General features: G+C 50.8%; 2 protein-coding genes across 5 annotated transcripts; both read right to left on the bottom strand.

Annotated features, from left to right (window-relative positions):
- Nucleotides 1–8,857: 8,857 nt before the first annotated feature.
- Nucleotides 8,858–13,253, bottom strand: LOC125551927 (ABC transporter F family member 4-like). Of its 3 annotated transcripts, none has more exons than XM_048715332.1 (4): nt 12,981–13,253; nt 11,099–12,895; nt 9,460–10,284; nt 8,858–9,244 (listed from the first exon to the last, which is right to left on the bottom strand). In XM_048715332.1, exons 2-3 carry the CDS (start codon nt 12,887–12,889, stop codon nt 9,460–9,462), a joined length of 2,616 nt encoding a protein of 871 aa, XP_048571289.1. In that variant the 5' UTR covers nt 12,890–12,895; nt 12,981–13,253; the 3' UTR covers nt 8,858–9,244. The 3 variants fall into 3 exon arrangements, with proteins under 3 accessions (XP_048571289.1, XP_048571291.1, XP_048571290.1); XM_048715334.1 differs by having other exon boundaries at nt 11,099–12,891; XM_048715333.1 differs by having other exon boundaries at nt 11,099–13,253.
- A 1,317-nt stretch (nt 13,254–14,570) lies between these two features.
- Nucleotides 14,571–17,341, bottom strand: LOC125551928 (peroxisomal membrane protein 11-3-like). 2 transcript variants are annotated; one of them, XM_048715335.1, is made up of 2 exons: nt 16,495–17,341; nt 14,571–14,991 (listed from the first exon to the last, which is right to left on the bottom strand). In XM_048715335.1, exon 1 carries the CDS (start codon nt 17,215–17,217, stop codon nt 16,504–16,506), a length of 714 nt encoding a protein of 237 aa, XP_048571292.1. In that variant the 5' UTR covers nt 17,218–17,341; the 3' UTR covers nt 14,571–14,991; nt 16,495–16,503. The 2 variants fall into 2 exon arrangements, with proteins under 2 accessions (XP_048571292.1, XP_048571293.1); XM_048715336.1 differs by lacking the exon at nt 14,571–14,991 and adding an exon at nt 14,998–16,262.
- Between the last annotated feature and the right edge of the window lie 6,563 nt (nt 17,342–23,904).

Raw genomic sequence — 23,904 nt, 5'->3', positions numbered from 1 at the left:
TAATAACGAGCCGTAAAGCTCCATATATGTATTGTCTCTTCTTTCTTTTGAAAGGAAGGTTCCCCTCGCCCACAAGTTTGCCGGGGGGAAAGAAGAAGACGATGGTATGGACCAGGCGCCGTTCAAGAAAGCTTCGCCTTGCCGGGAAGCAAACAACAGAAAAGCTAAGTTACCAAAGTTTGAGCAATCAAATTTTTAAATTTTAAGTTATCTCCCTTGAACGACCGCACTTTGTATGGAAAACCTGTGCGCGGAGGAACCAACTCGTAGCTAGTTGCGCCCTTACTTTGTTTCGAGTCCGCTCAACAACTTAAGTGAGCTGCTAGCGCCCTTACTTTGCTTCGAGTCCGCTCAGCAACTTAAGTGAGCCGCTAACGCCTTTACTTTGTTTCGAGTTCGCTCAGCAACTTAAGTGAGCTGCAACTAGTTGCGACAAGGTTTCTTGTCGGTAGCGGCACCGCCAGCAGGCTGCTGACGTTCCGCACTCAGCGCTCGCGGCTCAGGTGCCTGCGCCGGCAAGTTCCCTAAAAGCGTAGGGTAAAAAAACATACAAAGGGAGGAATCAAGTAAAGGGAATAACGCTGCAATCATTGCCCAGAACAAAGTTATATTACAAGGATGGCTTGTCGCAGCTCTAACAGACTGTTTTCATGACATGATAAGCAGCGACAAGGAAAGAAGAAATGAGCGGCCTAGTCTACGCGATCGCCTTCGACTCGCTTGATCCCGCTCACCTTGTCCACAATGGGTGCGACAAGGGCCTTGAGCTCCTCCAGATCAGCCTCCGGCGGCAAGGTCCTGAGGATGTTGGTGAGGCGGAGGCCCGGATTGCGGAAGGCCACCTTCATCAACACCTTCTGGAGGGCTCCTGCGCAGATCTTGCGCGACTCGTCGGCCAGCTGCTTGGGGATCCTCTCCCAGAGTCGCTGGAGGGCTGTCGCTACGCCCTTGAAGAACAGGACGAGCTTGGCGCTGGGTTGGAGATTGTCGTCGGAGGAATACCCGAGATCTTCCATCCCCAGCTGCGCCAGCTCCTTGTCGATGTCTGTGGCGGCATTCACCAGACTCTCCGTCCAGTGCGTCACAGTCTCCCTGAAGGCATTCTGGGCGGCGGCAGCACTCTCCAGCAGCGCCTTGTCGGCCTTGATTTCCTCCTTCAAGGCCGCCTCCCGCTTCTTGGCGCTGTCCAGAGTCTTGGTCGAAGTGGTTAACTTCAACTCAAGATCCACGTTGGAGACCTTGGCGGCGCTGAGCTCTCTGCCCTTCTCGGCGAGATCGGCTTCTAGCTGCGCCACCTTTGTCTTCAAATCCTCCTTGGCGGCCTCGGCGGCGGCGGCGGCGTCCTCTGCTTGTTTGAGGGCTTCGCCGAGTTTTCCCTCGCGCGCGGCAAGCTCCTCCTCATGGGCGTCGAGGTTGACTTTCCGCTGCGCCAGCTCGCCCTCCTCCGCGGCTAGCTTCACAGTGGCAAGACGCTGCCGCTCTTCGGCTTCGGCCTTCTCGAGGAGGAAGGCCTTCTGCGCCTCAGCAAGCTGCTCCCGTTCCTCCGCCAGGGATCGGAGGGCTTCCAGGTGGAAACCCCCGAGCTCTTCCGCGCGCCTTTCGATGTCAGCTCCCGCCTTCGCGACAAGTGCCTCGCGGGATTCCAGCTTGGCTTGCCGCGCGCGGTAGAGCGACTTCAACTTCCGCAGCAGCTGCTCTTCTTCGGGCTCGTTGCTGCTGCTGCTTGGCGCGTCGACCAGCTTCAGCCCCGTGGAGGCAAGCATTTCTCCGTCAAAGACCTCCCCCTCGACCGGCGCTCTAGAGCCCGATGCCCAGGGAAGATTGATGAAGACGTCGTCGCCGGCCTTCAAATAGACGCCCGGCTGGGGCTCCTTGGAGCTTGGCGCTGCGGCTTCGGCGGACGGGTCGGCGGTCGGCGTAGCGCCTGGCGCTCCTGCGGCCTCTGGGCCGTCAGTACGATCGCCAGACTCCTCGCCAGTTGCCGCGGCGGCAGCCTTGGCAGACTCGGCGCCGGCGGGATCGCCAGCGCCGGCTGATTCGTCGGCGGCGACCTCAGTCTCCATCTGCTCCGCAGCGGATGGATCTGACGGCCGGAAAAGGGGAGAAGAGTCAAACAAAATCCAGCAAAAACCCAAGAAGATAAAAAAAAAGAACCCGAGGGAAGTTTGGAAGCAAGAGGAGTACCTGCACCAGGCTCTGCAGTCATGGTCTCCGCCGTCGGGGGGTCGCTGGTGCTGTCCCTCGCCGGAGAACCCTCTCTTGCCGGAGACTTCTCCCTTACCGGGAAGCCTTCCCTTGCCGGAGAATTCTCCCTTGTCGGGGGATTCTCCCTTGGCTCCTGGTGGGGCTGCTCGGCTCCTACACAAGTCAACAAGCAGATATCAGCAACGACAAGTACCCAAGTGCGCCTCGCAGCAGAAAGTAAATCATGCACTTACGCTGGGGGCTGCCCTGGAGGAAAGTCGCCGGGTCCGGCAAGGTTGTCTCGGGCGCGCCACCTGCTGTCGCAGTGGGCTCGTCCTCGATGACGATCACCGGGACCTTGGCCCTCTTTGCCGCTCTCTGGGCCGGAGTCCTAAAAAGGAACAAGTTCAGAAGAAAAGCAAGTGAGAACCAAGACCAACAGCAAGAATTGAAGAAATGCAAATACAGCAAGAGAAGCTTACTCTTCTTCTTCTTCTTCTTCGTCAGAGCTGAACGCGGAGAAGTCGAAGTCTGGCCCACGTCCGGCGCGAGGAGGCGGAGGAGTGGCTTCCCTTGGCCGCTTGGCGGGAGCAGTGGCGGTGGTCTGAGACGACCCCGCTCCAGCTGTCGGCGCGGCGTGAGCAGCGGCAGGAACTGAAGCGGTGGTCCAGCTAGACTCCGCTCCAGTTGTCGTCGCAGCATGAGGCGCTCCCGCAGCAACGGTGTTTGCCGCGGTGGCGCGTGTCACGCGGCGCGGCGACTGTTGACCCGCTTGCCGCTCCGTCACGTCACCCGCCTTGCGGAGGCGCCTTCTTGGTGGGGATGGAAGCTCTGCTTGCGGCAAGCTGCCCGAAGAAGAGGAGGAGGAGGAGTCGATTTCCAACGAGCCGCTTGTGTCCTTGGCGGGCTCGCTCGGCTCGGCATCGCGCCCGGCAAGCTCCCTCTTGCCGGCGGGCTCCCCTCGCTCGGCACGGCTTGCCGCTTCCGCTGCATCCGCCTCCTCCACGGTGAAGCCAAACTCGCCCGCGGCTGCGGCTGCCGCTGCCTCCTCCATCCTGGTGGCGATGAGTGCCATCTCCGCATCCGTGGTGTCGCGGGTGAGGCCATCCTTCTCGTCGGGGCAGATTGGCACCTCCACCAAGTCGTCGAAGAACTGCTGCACGACGTCGTCTGCAGGCTCCTGCCAAGTTGGCACAATTCCGTGCGAGTCGCACTCTGGCATCATTGCACGGATACGGTCGAGCGCAGAATTGTTGCACAATGGGACGACGCCCCCCGGCAACCTGAAGACCTCGGGATGTTGGGGGTCATACTTGAACAGCTCCTGCAGCATCGCGTTGAGCTCCAAGACTGTGAAGTTGTAATTGAGGCCTGGCCTCAGCCTCATGATGTCTGCCGCGTTCTTGAACTCCCAAGTTGGCCTCCCCCGTTCCTGCAGGGGAGCGATGCGGCGGCGAAGGAAGTCTGCGCCAACTGCGCCAACAGTAAGCCCGGCAAGTCTGAGGCGCAGGATCCTGGTTACGGCGATCTTCAGCCTGTCGTCCTCCGGGGCCACGTCGCTCCAGTCGCTGCCGCGCGCCACTGGGGTTCGGCGCCGGGTGGTGAATGGCTGCGGGCTCTCCTCGTCAATCCAGCACCAATCAGCCCTCCACTCCTCCCACTTGCCGCGGAATTCTCCCTCCAGATACGTTTCCTTCTTGCCGGCCCTTGAGATCCAGGCGATTCCGCCGGATAGAGCCTCTCCTCTCTCTACTCGGGGTATGAAAAAGTGGCGGAAGAGGGCTACGTTGGGAAGGACTCCGACAAAGTTTTCGCAGAGGTGTGCGAAAACTGCCATTGTCAGGACGGCGTTGGGGGTGAAGTCAAGGAGGTGGAATCCATAGGTGTTCATGATGTCGCAGAAGAAATCAGAGAAGGGCGGGCAGAGCCCACAGTAGAAGAACAGAGCAAAGAAGGGGTACCCATTCGGAGCCTTCTCCCAAGCGGCGGCGGGGAGAACCTTTGTGCGCGGATGCGCGCGCGTCTCCGCCGACCAGAACAGATAATAGTTCTCCCTCAGCTCCTTTGCGCCGAGCTTGGGGGGAAAGACGGACCGCTCCTTCCGCAGCGCCGCGAGCCGCTGCGCCTCGGTCGACTTCACGGCCTTCCCCTTGTCGGCCTTTGGAGCCATGGCGGAAGCAGTGGAGGAGGTTGACGGCGTTGGTGGTGCTGGCGGCGATGGGGGGCGGAGCGCTGCTCTCTCTCTCAGCTTTGGGAAGGCGAGGGAGCGGCGGAGATTTCTGAGATTGGAAGCGGCAACGGGCAAATGGGCAAACTGCCCCTGTTTCCTCTGCTTATAAAGGGAGAGGGGGCGGACGTTCCGCATTTCCGAATAAAGAAACCCCCACGATCTCTCCCACGACGCCGCATTCAACGCGTGCCGTTCGGGGAGGGCGCGGTGGATACGGAGTGAGATACAGCGTAACCTAGGCCGCGCGTGCCCGTGCCCTGTCTTGGGCCTGGCCCAACAGCGCTCGGCACCGTGTATGGCCCAGGCCCGGGGGCTCCTGTCGGTGTACTAGAGTAGGGGTACCCTAGTATCCCGAACTTGTGCACGGGCAGTCGCAGCATCCCGCGGCAAGTCTTGCCGGGTGACCGCCAAGGCCCTCCGTGGTTCCTTTGGAGCCATTCAAGAACAAAGTGTCCAAGCCAAGAAGACAAGACCCCGGCAAGAGGAGCTTGCCGGGAAGGCTAACAAAAGCATCCCAAGACCCCGGCAAGAGGAGCTTGCCGGGAAGGCCACCCAAGGCATTTCAAGGAACTTGCCGCGGCGCACCACGCGTCCCGGCAAAGCCCGGTGAGCGACAAGCTCCCGGACGCGACAAGACAACGGCCGCGACAAGGCGCTTGCCGCGGCGAGCCACCTCTCCATGCCCGCGCTCCAGCACATCCACCAATGTCGCTCTGGGGCCCTTCCAGGCGTACGTGGTGGAAGGCTGTGCAGCCAGGGGCGTGCGGTGGCAAGCGGCGCTGACAAGATCGCCATCGTGGCGAACGGTGGCCGTCCCTGACGGTCCCTTTTCGCACTGTTTAGGCGACACAGACGGGCATTTAAGGCCCTTGTCCCTGCCGTCAGGGTTAGGTATGATACACTGTAGCAGGTAGCTGTGCCTACCGCAGCACCTTTCCATTTTTGCCCTTTACTCCGTTGCCACCTGTCGGTGAACCCCTTGAGCATATAAAAGGAAGGACCGTATGCGACGTGGAGGGGGGTTAGCTGGTTCGAAACACTCACGCTCGGTCTCGCTAGCTGCTGGTGTGTACTGTAGCACTCCGCGCTCCCGAGATAGAAATCAATACAAACCACAAAACAGGAATAGGGTTTTACGCATCCGTGCGGCCCGAACCTGGGTAAATCGCTCGCGTGTATCGCCTCGATTTGCTCTTTGCACGATCTCCGCCCCCGTCGAACCGAAAGGGATCCGGTCCGCCGGCCTCATAGGTGTTCGTGGATCAGTACCCCGACAGGCGGTCTCCTTAGGAGGCGGCGAGGTGGGGGTGGAGGAAGGAGGGAAGGTGGCGGCGCCGAAGTGGTTCCCCCGTGTCGCTAGGGAGAGGCGACGCGGGGTGGCCGTTGCTGTCTTCGTTGTAGGGAGAAAATAGTGATAAGTTTTGCTTGGAAAATATAAGACTAGATCGATAAACGGTGGACCTGCATAGGACACACGTGTGACCGCCGATGAAGTCCCTGGGATTGCAACATTACCTCGTGTTGCGAGTACCAACATAGACCACTTCATAATCCCATGTTGAGCTTCCCAAAGAAAACACATCATGCATGCGAGGCGGCAGACGACGTGATGAAATAGTTAGTTGAGCACTAGCATTTTCTAGAGAGTACTCATCGGATACAAGGCTCAACGTCGCGTTACATCTTTCCAGTTCCTTGGTGCCCTTCCTCAAGCCTTATTTGGTTTAGAGGATTCCTACATGATTTTCACTTGCGATTTTTCTTTCGTTGAGTATTCCTTTCATATGAATGAATGAATGAATGGAGATACTAAATTGAATGATTTAAAAGTGAAAGCTAAAAGAGGGTACGTTCCTAGGAGTCCCCCGAGGACACGATCCCAGAGGCGTCGAACTAGCGAACCGTGATGCTCTCTCTAAGGCTGGTCGTAATGGTAGTATCATAGCTAGTATTATGCATGCCAACTAGGCAATTTTGATGAGATGTCATATCATTAAATGAAGAAAGAGAGGATGGAGTATCAAATCATGATACCGTATCATATTAAATGCTAAGCTACTTTGTGTCATGCATGACAATAAATAAAGTATTACATGATACTAATATATGATATTATGCATTACAGAGATAGTATTATACACTAATATCATATGCATGATACTAGCATATGATACTCCCCATTACAAACAGCCTAAGCATTCACTCTAGTAGGAGGTTCGGCATGACGAAGCGGGAGCTCCTATTGAGCGCTTCAGGCGCCAAGGAGCTTCCCTGGCACCCACGCACCAACCCTAGTGGGCCAGCCCATTAGAGCGAGATCCATTGCACTAGAAAAAAAGAACGGAAAAAATCATAAAATACAAAAAATCATGTAAAACGTTTATGGATTTTTTCTAAAAAGAAATTATTTTGAAATAAATTTCATCGAATTTTAAAAAACAAGTTCATCGAAAATGAAAAACAAATAGTGAATGTTGAAAAACAAGTTCATTGAACTTGAAAAAAGTTCATCAAATTAAAAAAAATCATCAATTTTTTTAAAATCATCAATTTGAAGAAATAGTTCACGTATTTGCCACAATTTATTGAACCAAGAAGAAAAAAAGAAAAAAACCGAAACGAAAAAGAAAAATGGGAAAGGTTGTAACTTACTATATCTTGCTGCTTGGAAGGGTGGTCGCCGAAATCACTAGTTGAGGAGTAATCGTTTCGAAGATCACTCCAACTTCCCAGATTGCGACAAGTGGCGCACATGCGGCGCACCACTTGTCGCAACCTGGGAGTTTTTTTTTCATAGATCCGTTTATTCAAAATGTTTTATCTCTCAAACCGTGCGTTCAAATCTCAAACCGCTTTCATCGTTTAATTCTTCGCGTCGAGATCTTGAAATCTAGATCCCATGTCGGTAGTTTTTGACGAAGTTTTTTTTCATGAAAAAAAACGGTCGAAAAAAATGGACAAGAAAACCGAATCAAGAGCACGGATTTTTCCCTTTCCGAAAGAGGCACGCCCGTGCCTCTCACAAAATCACAACCGTGCCTCTCGTGAAAGCAAAACCGTGACTCTTGCGGAAGAAAAAAAAACAGAAAACACGTTTTTTTCGTTTTCGAGGAGGCACTGCCGTGAATCTCGCGAAAGCACACCCGTGACTCTCGCGGAAGCAAAACTGTGACTCTCGTGAAAGGAAAAAAAAAACAGAAAATGCGTTTTTTTTCGTTTCCGAGAGGCACGGCCGTGACTCTCACGAAAGCACAACCGTGCTCTCGTGGAAGCACAACCATGACTCTCGTGGAAGAAAAAAAAATTGAAAACGTATTTTTTTTCGTTTCCAAGAGCCACGGCCGTGACTCGCGAAAGCACAACTGTGCCTCTTGCGGAAGCAAAACCGTGACTCGCGAAAGAAAAAACAGAAAATACGGTTTTTTTTCGTTTCCAAGAGGCACAGCCATGACTCTCACGGAAGCAAAACGGTGCCTCTCACAAAAGCAAAACCGCGACTTTCGCGAGAGGGAAAAAACACGTTTTTTCACGCAAAAAAATATATTTTTGGTCGAAAAGCTAAGGAAGACCGGTGGAAAACCAAAACGTTGAAAAACCCCGGAAAAAAACCGTTCAAATAGCCAAAAACACGTGCGGAAAAATAAAAAAGAACAAAATTCGAAGGAAACGCTCAGAACACGACACGTGGCGAATGGCTAAGAGTGCGCCAAGTGACACTGATCATTGTGAGGCTTCCGAAGAAGCGCTCGTTAACTAGTGGCTCCCGATGGTTGCGCCGGGTACCTCGATGAGGGAGGTTGCACGTTGATTCATAGTGAGCTCACATGTTTTCTCGGATTAAAACACAGAAAAATATCAACATGGGCTGGCCCAGAGCATGGCGCTTAAGAGGCGCTTGTTTGCAAAATACACAGTAATGGTTGCGTGAAGCGCTAAATAGGAATTGCCGATGAAAGCTGGCCCAAAATTCAGGCGAGCGCACGTGAAAGATGGATGAAACGGGTTAAGCCCAATTAGCTGCTTTTTGCAAAAAAAAAAGTGATCAACAAAAATATACTCCCTCTGTCTCAAAATAAGTGTATCAACTTTGTACTAGCTCTAGTACAAAATAAGTGTCTTAACTTTGTACTAGCTCTAGTACAAATTTGTACTGAGCGTCTTCTCAAGACACTTATTTTAGGACCAAGGGAGTAATATAAACTTTTTCTTCAAGCGTCTTCTCCCCTTTGTCTCGTCGGACAAACTCTCCCGTCCAGGCTTCATCGAGCCGGTGGATTCGCCTCCCCTCCCCATCTGGAGCATCCTCCTACTCAGAGCCACTGTGCACCACACAAATCATTACACGAGACATGCTGGGAAGTTAAATTAGCAAACACCTCTTCGTGGACGAAAGCACCTGGATACTGAACAACAGTGCAATACATTACATGAGACGACAGGATGTCAAGTTGAATGATCATCAGATGGAACTGGCTTTCCCAATATCACAATGTATACACATATGAAGCCGTCCAAAAAATCAGAAATATCTTGACCGCATCTTGGTCATTGCTGAACTTCGTGGTCGTGTTTAGGACTGAATGAATGGCAATAACAAAAGAAAAAAAATGCCTAAGCTAAAATAAAGGTTAATGAGAACATGTTCATTTTTCTGCCATTGACCACATAGGATGAGTTGAAGCACGATGGCCAGCTATATCCAGTGAGATACTCGGTGGCAGGGCAGAGCATTATCACAGTTACTGGGAGGATATTAAAGTGTGGTAAGAAGCGCATGTCCTTGCTACTTATGGTCGATCCAACACGCCACCAACAGAATAGAATGACATTCTGAAATAAGTAAGGAGAATATATTAGTTCAAATGTCCCAACTTCACAATAAAAATAAAGTAAATAAATCCCTAAATGGTGGAGTATTCATTCATTCAGGAGATTTGCAAAATTTGACTTGGGTGATACATATAATTGAACAATATTTTTTTTGAAACAAATAATTGAACAATATACATGTTAAAAATTGAACAATTCGCTCACACTGCACTTACCTAATGAGGACTTATACTGCACATGTGCTTGACATTGCTGTTGACACTTTCTGTTTGTTGGAAATTGTTTCCATCCGCAAAAAGGCATGGAGTAGAGTTTCTCTGAGCTTGAACAGAAGAAAAGCAACCGTGCTGGTCCCGAATGTCATCAAGCAGAGTTTGTGAACTGTTTGCTTCCCAAGGACTAGAGAAGTTCCTGCGATTTGGTTCGATTCTTGGCAAAGAATCATTGTGCTGCAAAGAGTTGGATTCTGATGAAGCACAGAAGTTCCTGTGGTCTGGGTCGGCTCTTGGAGCATAGCCACTGTGCTGCACACCATCATGTCCAGTGTCTTGACTAATCAGATGCCTTTGTCTATCTAGCAACATGCGCATCCATCCACGTCTTCTAGAAAGAGTTGCAAACCTTCCAGTTGGAGTTGATACACCCAAAACTGAAGCTCGTGAATCGGCATGAATGTTTTGCCTAGGAATCTCCCTAGGCGATACATTTAGATCAAAGCCTTGAAAAGTTTGCCAAGTGTTGATTGACGGTGTCCTTCCAAATGTGCTAATGGGTGCATTCGTGCCTAACTGGGCAGAATTGCTGTTAGTAAGGCTTCTAGGATGCGTTGATCCCTCGCCACTGAGTCTACATCCTCCACAATACCAATTTCCTTCAGGTACTTCTCTTCCAAGGCCAACACAATAAGTATGTGCCGAGGAATCACAAATATCACATAATAACATTAGACTATCTTCACCACCTTGATTGCACTCTATGCACATAAGATTCTCGTATGGGTCTAACCAGCGCCTTATTTCTTCTTCCGTTGGCTGATAAACCTGTGCAAGAAGCAAGAAAATAAGCATATGCCCAAACATACTAGGGTGTTATAACTTAGGTTTCAGCAGCAGTACTTTTAGTGTTATATCTCGGACTGACTACTTTGCAGTGGCATATATCTTAATTTTCATACCAAGTTATTTTTTTAAAGTACAGTAACCCCTACAATAAAATTTGAGCTCCTGGCTTAAAAGAAAAACAATAGCAGCAAAAAATCAACTGATCACAGAATTCAGGGTCATATTATCAACCAAAATTCAAAAAGGTTGCTGAAAATTGACTGTAAGAACCTACTGAGAACATAATATGCAGGTGGAAATGCTCCTAAACACAACAATAGCACGAGTAAACAACAAGCCTAAGGAATGCTTACAACATTAAAGAGCCAGGCATACCAGAGAGGTAAAAAATTGCAAAAGGTTTGCAGCCATGATTAAGGATTGAGGTACATATTCATGAAACCTTACTAAAAGTAACAGTCCACAAGTAATTCAGAACATATTGCCCCCAAATTTAAATATCTTCCCTGTTGTAACTGCATCTTGATACATATGTTAGCGATGCACTTTTGTTACTGACAATTTTTCAGTTACAGCAAATATATTAAAAATGAAAGAAATGGAGAAGTTAATTACTAATAAAAGACCAAATATAAGACTAATTATATAGGTTAATCTTCAAACGCAGAATGGCAATGAAGATGTTTACCAATCATGTGTTGAATTGCTCACCCATAAGAAAACGAAATGAAATAGCAACTTAAATTGTTACCAGATCTGAAATTATATAACAACTACAGCAAGGAGACTTCACCTGATCACGCTCTTCAACCTTAATTACAGACTTTTTCAGCTCCAAATCTAGATCCACTTTTGATGACTTGGTAATCGTGGTGAACCGCCTCTTACACAATGGACACCTTGACTCGACCTTAGACCACTCCATGATGCACGCGAAGCAAAAGTAGTGTGAGCAGCAATTCAGCACTCCCTGTAGAGTCGTCCTCTGATCCTCAGAGAGGCATATCCCACACCAGGGCTTCTCAGCATCTACTAGTTCTTTTTTCTCCTTTCCTTTGTCCCACCCATTCCTTGTAAAAGAAAGCCTCCTCGGTGACACAGACAGCATGGGCTGAGCCACCAGAGATTTAGCCTCTCCCAAGTCCCTGACATCCTTATCTGAGACATGGAATTCAGAATCTGAGGATGATTGCGAGACGAGTAACCTCTTCTTCCTCCTGGCCTCTTCTATCCTGTTATCACCCAATTCCTTGTCTGAGGCATGGAATTCAGACTCTGAGGATGACTGCAAGACGCATGTCCTTTTCTTCCTCTTAACCTCTTCTTCTCTGACATCGCTTAATTCCTTATCTGATATATGGAATTCAGAATCTGAGGATGACTGCAAGACACGTACCCTTTTCTTCGTCTTAACCTCTTCTTCTCTGACATCGCTCAATTCCTTATCCGAGACATGGAATTCAGAATCTGAGGATGACTGCAAGACGCGTACCCTTTTCTTCGTCTTAACCTCTTCTTCTCTGACATCGCTCAATTCCTTATCCGAGACATGGAATTCAGAATCTGAGGATGACCCCAATACCCCCCTCCTTTTCCTCCCCTTCCTTACTGCAGCTCTCACTGGCTCACCCTCAGGTTCGTCTTCAGATGTTCCAAACTCAAACTCTGATGAGTCTGAATCAATAGCCGGCCATATATCTGCCTCGGCAACTGGCCCTGGCCGGTCTACCTCCACATGCCTCCCAAACCTGGCCTTCTTCCTTGAATTACGGTTTACCTTGACCTGTTCATCCTCCACGATGAAGTCGTCGTCATCATCCTCGTATTGCTCGATGACAGAAGACCTTCTCCGTCGCCTTACAGGTGCAGGCTTCCGAACCTTCCGCTTTGAAAGCTTCCAACTATTACTATTCTTCTTCTTCCCTCGTCGCAGCTTTGAAGCAGGGTTTCTGCGCGCTGTATTCTTAAGCCTCGGTATCGTTCTGGTGTGGCTGACACCCAATTCCTCATCCTCTTCCTCGTCCTCAAACTCATCATCGTCACCCTCCAAATCAGGGTCGAAATCCGTGTCCTCGTCCCCTCCCCCCTCGTCCAAGTCAGGATCAAAGTCCATGTCCTCCTCCTCCCCATGCCTCGGCCGATTAGATCGCTGAGCCACGGGAGGCATTTTCGCTTTCTGGCTGCGGCCACCACATTTCGTCTCACAGTTGGGCCGTCGCGGCTCCTCTTCCTGGTCGAGATCTTCACCAATCTCCTCATCCTCCTCCAGCTCCTCCGAGTAATCGTCGTCGTCTTCATACCTGCGCCGGCGAGACCGCGCGGGAGCCGGATTCGCCTTCCTCTTCACCGGCCGCTTTGGACGCGGCGTCTCTTCCTCCTCGTCCTCGTCGTCCACCTCGTACTCCGCGTCCGAGCCGCCTCCCTCCTCGCCGGCACTAGAGGACGCGGCGTCTCTTCCTCCGTGGCCGTACTCCAGCTCGTGGACCTCCTCCTCATCCTCCTCCTCCTCCAAGACATACTCCTCGTCGCTGTCGTCCCCATCGAGCTTACGCCGCCGGCGGCCCCCGCCCTCTCCCGCTCCCATACCTACCTACACACCAAATCACCACGAATCAGGACCAGATCGCCGGATCCCAACCTGAGACACCGCCGAAACCAAGCACCCGCCGAATTACCACGCGAGAGCCGAGACCGGAAGTCACCACGGGAGAGCAGTGAGGCAGAGCAGCAGCCTAACCCCGGATGGATTTGTGGATAATATTTTGCGGCGTGGATTTTGAATGGGCCTGTATAAATACGACCGGGTCAGAGAAGGCGGCGGTGACGGGAAATTGGGGAGGCTCGGCTGAGCGGGGAGGGGAGGGGGAGGGGAGCAGCTCGGAAACGGGAATGGGAGGGGGCAACGGGTGGGGGTGGAGGTTACGAGGGGAGGAGGGCGGGCGGAGGAAGCATCGCGTACGGGTACGGCAGAGGGGGGTGGGGGACGCGCTGGCTGGCTGGCTTTTATCGCCGCGTAGGTGGGAGTGGGGCGGGGTGGCGGTGGTTTGGGTTTGGCCAGCTCCACCGCCGCTTCGCTACTCCTCGCTAGTGGTTGGACCGTTGGCGTTGGCGTTGGAGTGTGCTGCTTTTGCTTGGACTAGTCGCCCGCGTCGCGGCCGCGGCGGCATCGTGGCCGTTCACATGCTCCTTTTCGCTTGCGCCGCTGGTAACCCAGCTGGCTGGACTGCTCCTTCGGTTTCGGTGGGTTTCGTTCGTATCAGGCAGCGCATCGGCCGAACTGGGCCTGGCCCAGTGGTGCCGTGCCTGACGTGTCCGTGACTCGGCAGCAAAATTCGATTCGGTGGTACCTGCCCTGCCCATCCATCATCATCATCATCATCACCATCTCGTGGTGGCCTGGGGATCGGGCGGCTTTCCTGTGTTCTATTCGACTGCTCACAATGGGAAGTAACATAGAGTAGTAACTTGCCAATGTTACTAGTCTATGTTACTAGCTCACAATGGAAAGTAACATAGAGTAATAACTTGCCAATGTTACTAGTCTATGTTACTATCTCTATAGTGGGTAGTAACATATGAGTGGTATCATGAAAGAGTTCATTTATTAGGCTATAGACTCATTATGTCTTGAAATGTGTGATGTTACAGTAACTAGTTAAGTTACCACAAACCCCTCTCTCCTCATTAATTAGCTGCCACATAAGCAATCTTGTATTGAAATGTGTGATGTTACTAGTCAAGTTACTTTCATTGTGACTAGTCTTCCTTCACAGGCTGTGTTGCACACAAATAGAGGCAGACAGGGACAGATACTCTCTGATGCAACCAGACTTATGAGATTCCCACAATCCCATTCTATAGCCTTGTAATGACGGCCAGAGCTCACCTGAACACACAGAAAATTCCCTCCAGAGGGGGAATGTTACACGGAGCTGAGCACATGATGCGCATTCACAGCCATCTAACTGCAAAGGTCTACTGGACAGGAAAACAGTAACACTGTTCTTTCATTGATTCAATTCAAGACTAATATAGCAGTCCACCCCCGCAAAAAAATAATTTATAGCAGTCCACGATCTAGCTCACTCACTGATCACAGCCGCGTCCCAACCATTTAGCAGCAGCGCCCAGCTGTCCACTTGTAACCTGCCTCTAGAGGTAGACTACCACCAAATAGCCAAAATTCTGCAGCTGGTTGACAGGTTTCATCAGGGACGATATATATATGGCACTCCATCATGAGAGGTAGTAAACTGTTTCTCGTATACCTAGCCGGTTGATGTCAGAATATAAGCAGATACTAATATGCTTTTACAGCTATATGTTTTCAGGCCTCAACAGTGGGCTGAAAACAGATCACCTGAACAATGTCTTTGCCTCCACGACCGTGTTACATAGAGCTGGGGCACAGGACGTGCTTTCACAGCCATCTACCTAACTACAAGCTTTTTGTTCTCAAGATCCATTGGATAAGAAAGCGGTAAGGTTCTTTCATCTCAATCTGAAACTATTTCTAACAGTTCATATAATCTAAAGCAAAGCCGGACCTGAAGCATCTCTGCATTTGGGACCAACAATGCCAAGTTGGCCAGCTGGAACAACGATTTGCAAAACTTATGCAGCAGGTTGGCTGATTTAAACACCAATGACAACGCCTATATGGCAATCAATCATGGGGCAGAATTGCTGTAAAAATAAGTAGGCAGGAAATTATGGAGCTTACAGTAAATGCAAAATATCGGATTATAAGAAAGTAGTAATTTGTTGCTGTGAACCATAAGAGGCGTTTTTTTGGTTCATTGCTGATAAAATCATTTTATGCTATGATCATTGTCGTACTTTGATACTTATAAACAATTTGTTCAAAGAAATGAATACATAACTAATTGGGGTTCCCTGCCTACAATTATGATGTGGACTTACTTAGCTACTAGAAATGAAAGGAAATAAAAATTATTGTCACACCTTACTCAAACCAAGAAATCTTAGCACATACCCAGTATACCAGCTGTCTTACTCTTAACTCGAGGAATATTTGCGTTATAAACTATAAACACTGATAAGTAATCAGCTAAGTGATCAGAGTAACAGTACCTTACAGCTCCGTAGTACCTACTTCTCCCTACGTCACTCACACCTCACCCCTGGTAGCAGAGGGTCAAGAGGCCTCCCATCGGAGCCAGGTCAGTGGAAGAGTAAATTCGAAACAGTTTTTGTAATTCACAATGGTATAAAATTTTATGTACTGTTTATCCAAACAAGGGCTGGAAAAAACACCGACGTTAATATTGACCCCACAACAACAATCAGCTGCAGTTAAACCAGTGCAATAAGTTATGAGCACAGGACGGGCTACATGATCTACATATCATTGCATACTTATGTATTTATTCATCAGTTTACAGGTGACAAATTAAAAAAAATAAAAAAATAAACTGTGAATGAAACAACATTTTGGTCCGATATGTAAGAACTGCATTTGCCTATTATTCCTTTGAAGCTGATTCAATTGGACCAATGTAACATGGGAAAAAACATTGTAGCACGTGGTAATCAAACAGACAGCATTCTTTCTTCTGCAGTGCTTCTGGTTGCACATTTGCTTCATAATATATTAGCCCATAATCATATCAGTTCCAAAGTTTGTGCTAGCCAATTCGGCACGGTTAGTTAATTCTCCTTTGATATTGACACGAAGCGAAAACTACAGCAGGAAAACTATACACCAGATTGTGATGCTGGTTTCAACTTCCTAGTGCATCAGAACCAAATTATGATGCATTGTGCATCTTATTGCTGCAAAATGATCTGCCATGGAGACTGTTTTGTTCTTGTAGGCATGTTCAGTGCTTCTGTTTTTGCACTATGGAGCCAAGCACTCATCTTTGAAGTCAGCCATAAGCAACACAGTCGGAAGAAAGCAACCCCTTTATCCCAATACGACCGTAATGAAGCATCTGTTGTTTTTTTTTTGACAAAATGAAACATCTAGAATGATTATGGTGAAATTAATCATGAGCAGCATCAGTGTTCTCCAACCAACAAATGCATCAGCATGAATTCCAACCGTACCACCAACATCGGCATCTAGATTACAGAAGCAACGCTTTCCTTTAGAAATACAGGTTTTGCCTAAATTTCAGCTTTATTTCATCCTAATGTCAAGCGTATTTTGAAATCTATATATACCTTGGGACTTCAGCAAGAATTCCAGTTCTTGTGCGTGCTGATCAGCGCCGACAGCAATCCGGCGGACGCCGTCAGCGTGGAGCTACCGAGCAACCCCTTCCCGTTAGTCACGTCCCCTAGCGCCATGAAGGCATCCGCCACGTCCTGCACAACGGACAGACGCTTCAGCAGCAGCTTCCCCCGCATCGTCGTCACCGCCTGGTTCTCCTCCCCACAACCCTCCGCCCGCCGCATCTTGATTGAAGACTCCATCTTCGTCACTTCTTCCAGCTTGATGGTGATGGAGCCGACGTAGCCCACCAGCTCGGCCCAGGCGCTGAGACGCTGGAGGCGGGGGAGGAGGTGCGCCGGGAGGAGGCCAGCTTTCGCGAGCCAGACGAACTGCTCGATGAAGTAGTAGACGCCCTCGCCGCCGTAGGCGAGGAGCACGAAGGGCGGAGGGAGGGGGCCGGGGTGCGCGCGGAGGGCGTTGACGTCCTGGACGAACTTGCCGAGGCGGAAGGCCTTGCGGCTGAGGCCGAGGCTGGACTCGAAGGACTTGAGGCGCGCGGAGGCCGGCGGGGGCAGCGGCCCTGCGGCGAGGGCGAGGCGCGCGGCGTAGCGGGAGATCTTGAGGAGCTTGTCGACACCGTCGCGGCGGGCCAGGTAGGCCTCGAGGTGGGCGAGGAAGTCGCGGGGAGGCGGGCGCGCTGCGGCGGCGGTCTTGCGAGCCTCGGAGGCCATGGCGGCTGTTGGGGGCGGCGGGGAGGTACCCGTGGGCTGTGGTTGCGTATACTATGCCAGCCTGTTTGGTTCGGGGGAAGTTGGAGTAGGGAATGAGAATTGAGAGGGTGGGTCACTTGTATGATTGAAGGGTATGGGAATTGAGAAAGAAAAGGGACGGGGAGTTGAGGGGGCAAACTCCCGCTAATCTCTTCCAGGGGGGCTGGTAATTCAGCCAGAGAATGAGAATTGGCAAAAAAAAAAAAACAGTTTGTTTGTTGCGCTAAACAAGGGCTGGTTCAATTTTGTACATAAGTAAACGTGTCCTCAACATCTTCTATTACTTTGACTCGCGAACTAAAGTGAGGAATTATTTTTTCTGTTAAATTCCCACAAGTAATTCCCAACAATAGCCAAACGTGGGACTGGGACTAACAGTCCACTTCCCAAACCTAATCACCCAACAAACTCTCTCTTGAAAACTCCCATTCCCTTTTCTTTAAACTACCAAACAGGATGTGCGTGTATGATGCGGGGGTAGTTGCCGTGTGGTGGCACGGCGGATCGGTTGGACTCGACGACCAAGGGAGAGAGGAGGAGGAATCATTGGACTAGCGGTGCGGACCCGCGTGTCAGCGTGAGAACTTAGCTGGGCATTATCCCCCATTCGCTGTTTGGTGTTTTTAGCACTTTGCGTTGGGTCTCATTGACATTTACACATTACTCCGTATTTGATTGCTTGCATCAATGGTCAGATTATAGAACTTGTTGTTTGGTTGTTCGCATTTGTGTTTCAGAAATGAGCAAATGTAAATCACAACTGCTTAAGAGCAACTCCAACTGGCGACCCATTTCGTCCGCGGGCGTCCGCTTTTCGTCCGCCTGCCGACCTATTCCCGACCCATTTTTAAGCCGGATTTGCGCCGGCGCGAACAAGAGACGGACGCGCGCGCGCTCGCCTTTTCTTTTCCCGGGCTCGCCGGTTGACGAGGGCATAGACCTGGGGTAGGGTAATAGGCCCGACCTATACGTCCTACCTAAGGTCCTTGTCTTAGAAGCAAGGAAGTTCAAGAATAAACAGGGAGGACTTGGTGTCGAGTGCAATCCACTCGACATATCATCCACTCGGAGACTCCTTCTTCTTTAAGTCACTCGACTACTCAACCATTCGACCATGTAAAAAAACCACTCGACGTACAAGAAGACCTAAAGCCGCTCTACGTAGCAACGGTCAGGCATTTACTCGTATATTTAATGATCATTTGTAGCACTTTATTTACAAACGTTACCTGTAACGCTCTCTCTTTATGAATATTGAACCCTATGTAACGGAGGGGAGCAGGGGTCCTGGCGCACTCTATATAAGCCACCCCCCTCCTCTGGGACAGGGGTTCGCACCCTCCGTAACACACACGCATAAAATCCAGTCGACCGCCTCAGGGCTCCGAGACGTAGGGTTATTACTTCCTCCGAGAAGGGCCTGAACTCGTAAAACTCGCGTGTACAACTCCTCCATAGCTAGAATCTTGCCTCTACATCCCTACCCCCCATTCTACTGTCAGACTTAGAACCACGACAGTTGGCGCCCACTGTGGGGCAGGTGTCTTAGCGACTTGTTGGAGAAATTTCGGTTTTTCCAATCCCCATCAACATGGTTTCAGGCGGAGGTTTGGTCGAGGGCCGCGAGATCCATTTCGGCACGCTCGTGTTCGTCGCCGACGACTCCGCTTGGCTCCAAGAAGCTCCACTCGACGTCGAGGCGCTCCCCGTCCGTGGGGCAACGCACTTTCGCGCGTGCGTCCGTGGCGTCCTCCTACGGCAGCCGTCGACTCAGTATCGGTCGGCACCTGTGCTGTCCTCCCTCCCTGTAGCCTGCCGGCGCAAGCGTTCCGGTCCATCGAGGCTTCAGCGGTGGGTGAGGCACGCGGTGGCTTGCCAGTCGGCCACCCCCCAAGTCGCGGCAATCGAGCCCGACAAAACTCTCTAGGGCCTGTTCGACTGGCTCCGTATAGACTGAGTCTGAGTGCGACAGTAGTGACCCCGCGGCGGAAGTCCTGATGGTCAACGGACCTCGCAGTCCTCCTGGCTTCCCCCACGGCGACAGTGGCGATGGTGGAGGCGATCCGTCGCGTGTTGACGAGGAGTACCGTCCCGAACCCCTCTCTTCGCTGCAGAGGGAAGAACTTCGCCGCCGGAACATGGATGCACTTCACACTCCTATCGCTGGAGAAACACCCGAGGCCCGAGCCTTGGAGGACGCGCGCCTAGCCAACTTGGTTGAGCGCACTCGACTGGAGAACCTCCAGCGCGCACTCGACGAGCTCGGCAGCGGATCCCCGAGTCCAGTCGACGACAACTTTTTTCGCCTCCGACTCAGGTATATCGAACTCCGATCCAGAATCTCACAGCTGCAGCTCGAATAGCAGAGTCAATTCAACCTTCCCAGTCAGAAGCTGGCAGAGGTTTGATGCAGATCAGGGCTTTACTCAGGGCAGTGGGAGAACAGAATTCAGCTGTGTCACAGTCGCGGAATAGGATCCATAACAGATCCATTATAGCAGATACAGTCCAGTCGGCTCACAGCCCAAGATCGCCCCTGAGGCGTGAGGGACGTGGAGACCGGCGAGATTAGTACAGAAACCATGAGCAGTATAATCACCGACTCGATCACGATGATCGTCGTCGAGTGCCCACGCCTCCCCCAAGGAGTGGGTCATACGTGCCTCGGCAACATGATGACAGACGCCCTCACAGTGGTGGGCGAAGGATTCCAGTCGACCCCAGGGAACCGGGCTTTGATGCGAGATCTATTCTCGTTCAGGGTCTGGTCGACAGAAACAGAGCTCACAGAGAAGGCCACGACAAAGATCTTCCAACCGGCGGCAGAGTGCATGTCTCAGGTCCAGATTGCTTCAACAGAGCCATCAGGGCTGCGGTGATTCCTCCCAACTTCAGGTTGGCAACTGGAGTCAGTAAGTTCACTGGTGAGTCCAAGCCCGACACTTGGCTTAAGGACTACCGAGTGGCTGTTCAGATTGGCGGTGACAATGATGAAGTGGCCATGAAGCACCTTCCTCTGATGTTGGAGGGCTCGGCCAGAGCATGGTTAAATCAGTTAGCACCCGACAGTATTTATAGCTGGGAAGAACTTGCCCGAGTGTTTGTCAGAACATTCGAAGGAACATGCAAACGGGCAGCAGGGCTAACAGAACTGCAATCTTGTGTGCAGAAGCCAAATGAAACATTGAGGGACTATATCCAGAGATGGATCATGTTGCACCACATGATGGAGAATGTGTCTAATCATCAAGCAGTTTGTGCCTTCAAAGAAGGTGTCAGATATCGAGAGTTGAATCTGAAGTTCGGTCAGGCCGGAGATATGTCTTTGAGTCGAATGATGGAGATTGCCACTAAGTACGCCAATGGTGAAGAGGAGGATCGGCTCCGGAGTGGCAAACACAAAACAGTCGCCCACGAAACCGGAGGAGGAAACTCTAGTCGGAAGCAGAAGCGCAAAGCCGAGCCAGCTGCTCCTGGAGAAACCTTAGCTGTGACTCAGGGAAAGTTCAAGGGGAAGCCCAAAGGACCGTGGAATCCCAAGAAAATAAAGGATCAAGACGAAAATGATGTGTTGGATTTGCCATGCCACATTCACACAAAGAAAGATGAAGAGGGTAATCTCATTTACCCGAAGCATACCACTCGACAGTGTCGGCTCCTAATCCAGCAGTTCCGAGAGAAACAACCCAAAGAAAAGGAAAAAGAGTCAGACAAAGTTGAGGACAAAGAGGAAAATGACGATGATTACCCCCATGTCAATTTCACTCTGATGATTTTTGCTGATGTTGAGAGCAAAAGTCGACTGGAAGTCATCAACAGAGAGGTAAACATGGTCGCTCCGGCGACGCCCTTTGCTGTTTGGGGATTGGACATGGTTGGACCACTGAGGACTGGTAGGAGCGGCTTCACTCATGTGCTTGTAGCAGTCGACAAGTTTACCAAATGGATTGAAGCCAAGCCTATTAAGAATCTTGAAGCCAGTACTGCCGTCAGCTTCATCAGAGAGTTGACATTCAGATATGGGGTTCCGCACAACATCATCACTGACAATGGATCGAACTTCAATTCTGATGAGTTCAGAACCTTCTGCGCCTCCCAAGACACACGAGTCGACTATGCTCCAGTCGCCCATCCCCAGTCGAATGGACAAGCAGAAAGAGCAAATGGCTTGATTCTCAAAGGATTGAAACCCCGACTGATGCGAGATCTCAAGTACGCAGCGGGCACCTGGGTTGATGAACTTCCATCAGTTCTTTGGGATTGAGGACAACTCCCAATCGGTCGACTGGCCGAACTCCATTCTTCTTGGTCTATGGAGCTGAAGCTGTTCTACCGAGTGACTTGCTTCACAATGCACTACGAGTCGAGCTCTTCTCTGAAGATGAAGTAGAACAAGCTCGGCAAGACGCAGTCGACCTCCTAGAAGAAGAAAGAGAGATGGCCTTGATCCGGTCGACCATTTATCAGCAAGACTTGCGTCGATTCCACGCTAGAAACGTGAGGGGTCGAGCCTTTCATGAGTGAGAGTTGGTTCTTCGAGTGGATCAGTAGAAACCACACAAGCTCGCCCCTACTTGGGAAGGTCCCTTCATCATCACCAGAGTTCTCCACAACGGAGCATATCATCTTTACAATATTGAGAATAAGAAAGATGAGCCACGGGCTTGGAATGCGGAGCTTCTCCGCCCCTTTTATACTTAAGTACTCATTCGGGTGAGATGTAATAAGAAATACCTTTGTAGTTTGTTTATCAAAGACGAGAGCTTTACAGTTTTCTTAAATGATTGTTGTCGCTTTCGTTTGTGTTTGAAATCTCCCAGTGGGTGACTTTGCTGTGAATCCGTTTCGCCTAAGTCCGAAAAATCCTACCAAGTGGTGAGAAACCCTCCCACTCGGGGCTTCGCCGCAAATCCGTTTCGCCTAAGTTTAAAAATCCTACCGAGTGGTGAGCAACCCTCCCACTCGGGGGCTTAGCTGCAGTCCAGTATTCGCAAGTTTAAAAAATCCTACCGAGTGGTGAGCAACCCTCCCACTCGGGGGCTTAGCTGCAGTCCAGTACTCGCCTAAGTTTAAAAAATCCTACCAAGTGGTGAGCAACCCTCCCACTCGGGGGCTTAGCTGCAGATCAGTACTCGCCTAAGTTTAAAAAATCCTACCGAGTGGTGAGCAACCCTCCCACTCGGGGGCTTAGCTGCAGTCCAGTACTCGCCTAAGTTTAAAAAATCCTACCGAGTGGTGAGAAACCCTCCCACTCGGGGGCTTAGCTGCAGTCCAGTACTCACCTAAGTTTAAAAAATCCTACCGAGTGGTGAGCAACCCTCCCACTCGGGGGCTTAGCTCCAGTCCAGTACTCGCCTAAGTTTAAAAAATCCTACCAAGTGGTGAGAAACCCTCCCACTCGGGGGCTTAGCTGCAGTCCAGTACTCGCCTAAGTTTAAAAAATCCTACCGAGTGGTGAACAACCCTCCCACTCGGGGGCTTAGCTGCAGTCCAGTACTCGCCTAAGTTTAAAAAATCCTACCGAGTGGTGAGCAACCCTCCCACTCGGGGGCTTAGCTGCAGTCCAGTACTCGCCTAAGTTTAAAAAATCCTACCGAGTGGTGAGCAACCCTCCCACTCGGGGGCTTAGCTGCAGTCCAGTACTCGCCTAAGTTTAAAAAATCCTACCAAGTGGTGAGCAACCCTCCAACTCGGGGGCTTAGCTGCAGTCCAGTACTCGCCTAAGTTTAAAAAATCCTACCGAGTGGTGAGCAACCCTCCCACTCGGGAGCTCAGCTGCAGTCCAGTACTCTCCTAAGTCCATCCCTATCCGCAAGGACGACGAGGTGCAGGTCGACTGTAACGTTCTCCTTCGGAGCTGCGCCACAAATACAACATGCGCTCCATCCCTATCCACAAGGACGACGAGGTGCAGGTCGAGTGCAACCTTCTCCTTCGGAGCTGCGCCACAAATACAACATGCGCTCCATCCCTATCCGCAAGGACGATGAGGTGCAGGTCGACTGCAACCTTCTCCTTCGGAGCTGCGCCACAAATACAGTGTGCGCTCCATCCCCATCCACAAGGACGACAAGGTGCAGGTCGACTGCAACCTTCTCCTTCAGAGCTGCGCCACAAATACAATGTGCGCTCCATCCCTGTCCGCAAGGACAACGAGATGCAGGTCGAAAGATTATTCAGAGTAAAGAGCAAATTCCACTCGAAGGCAAATACAAGCATATTCAGAAACAAACCAAGTTCAGATAAATCCTAAAGTTCCAGACAAAGGATCAAAAGTATTCGAGCATCAAGCCCGAAGAAGTTTAACGGTTACACAATCACTCGGCATTCCGAGGCAAATAAAGGTGGAGCATAATGTTTCTCGGTCACGCATCAGGAGAAGGACTGTCTGGGTCGCAGAAACTGTCAAGGTCTATGCTGTCTGCAATACGAGTCGCGGCATCAAGGAAAGTGTTCATGAAGGACTGAAAAGTGTGTCTCTTTGTGTTAGCAACCTTGAGTTCTGCCAGCTTGTCTTCTTTAACGTCTTTGTAGTGCACTCGGACCAGGGACAACGCGACATCAGCACCACAGCGAGCGGATGACTTCTTCCATTCTTGCACTTGGTCGGGAATTTGATTCAGTCGAGCCATCAGAGACTCGAGATCT

Source organism: Triticum urartu, chromosome 4 (genome assembly GCF_003073215.2).
Source record: "Triticum urartu cultivar G1812 chromosome 4, Tu2.1, whole genome shotgun sequence".
Lineage (NCBI taxonomy): Eukaryota > Viridiplantae > Streptophyta > Magnoliopsida > Poales > Poaceae > Triticum > Triticum urartu.
This window is presented reverse-complemented; position numbering and strand designations above follow the sequence as displayed.

Excerpts from the sequence above, each read along its gene's own strand:
- LOC125551927 (XM_048715333.1), bottom strand. The coding sequence starts at position 12,889 with ATGGGAGCGGGAGAGGGCGGGGGCCGCCGGCGGCGTAAGCTCGATGGG. Across the intron at positions 10,285-11,098 it reads AGGTTGAAGAGCGTGATCAG|GTTTATCAGCCAACGGAAGA; the intron begins GTGAAGTCTCCT and ends CTTCTTGCACAG.
- LOC125551928 (XM_048715335.1), bottom strand. The coding sequence starts at position 17,217 with ATGGCCTCCGAGGCTCGCAAGACCGCCGCCGCAGCGCGCCCGCCTCCC.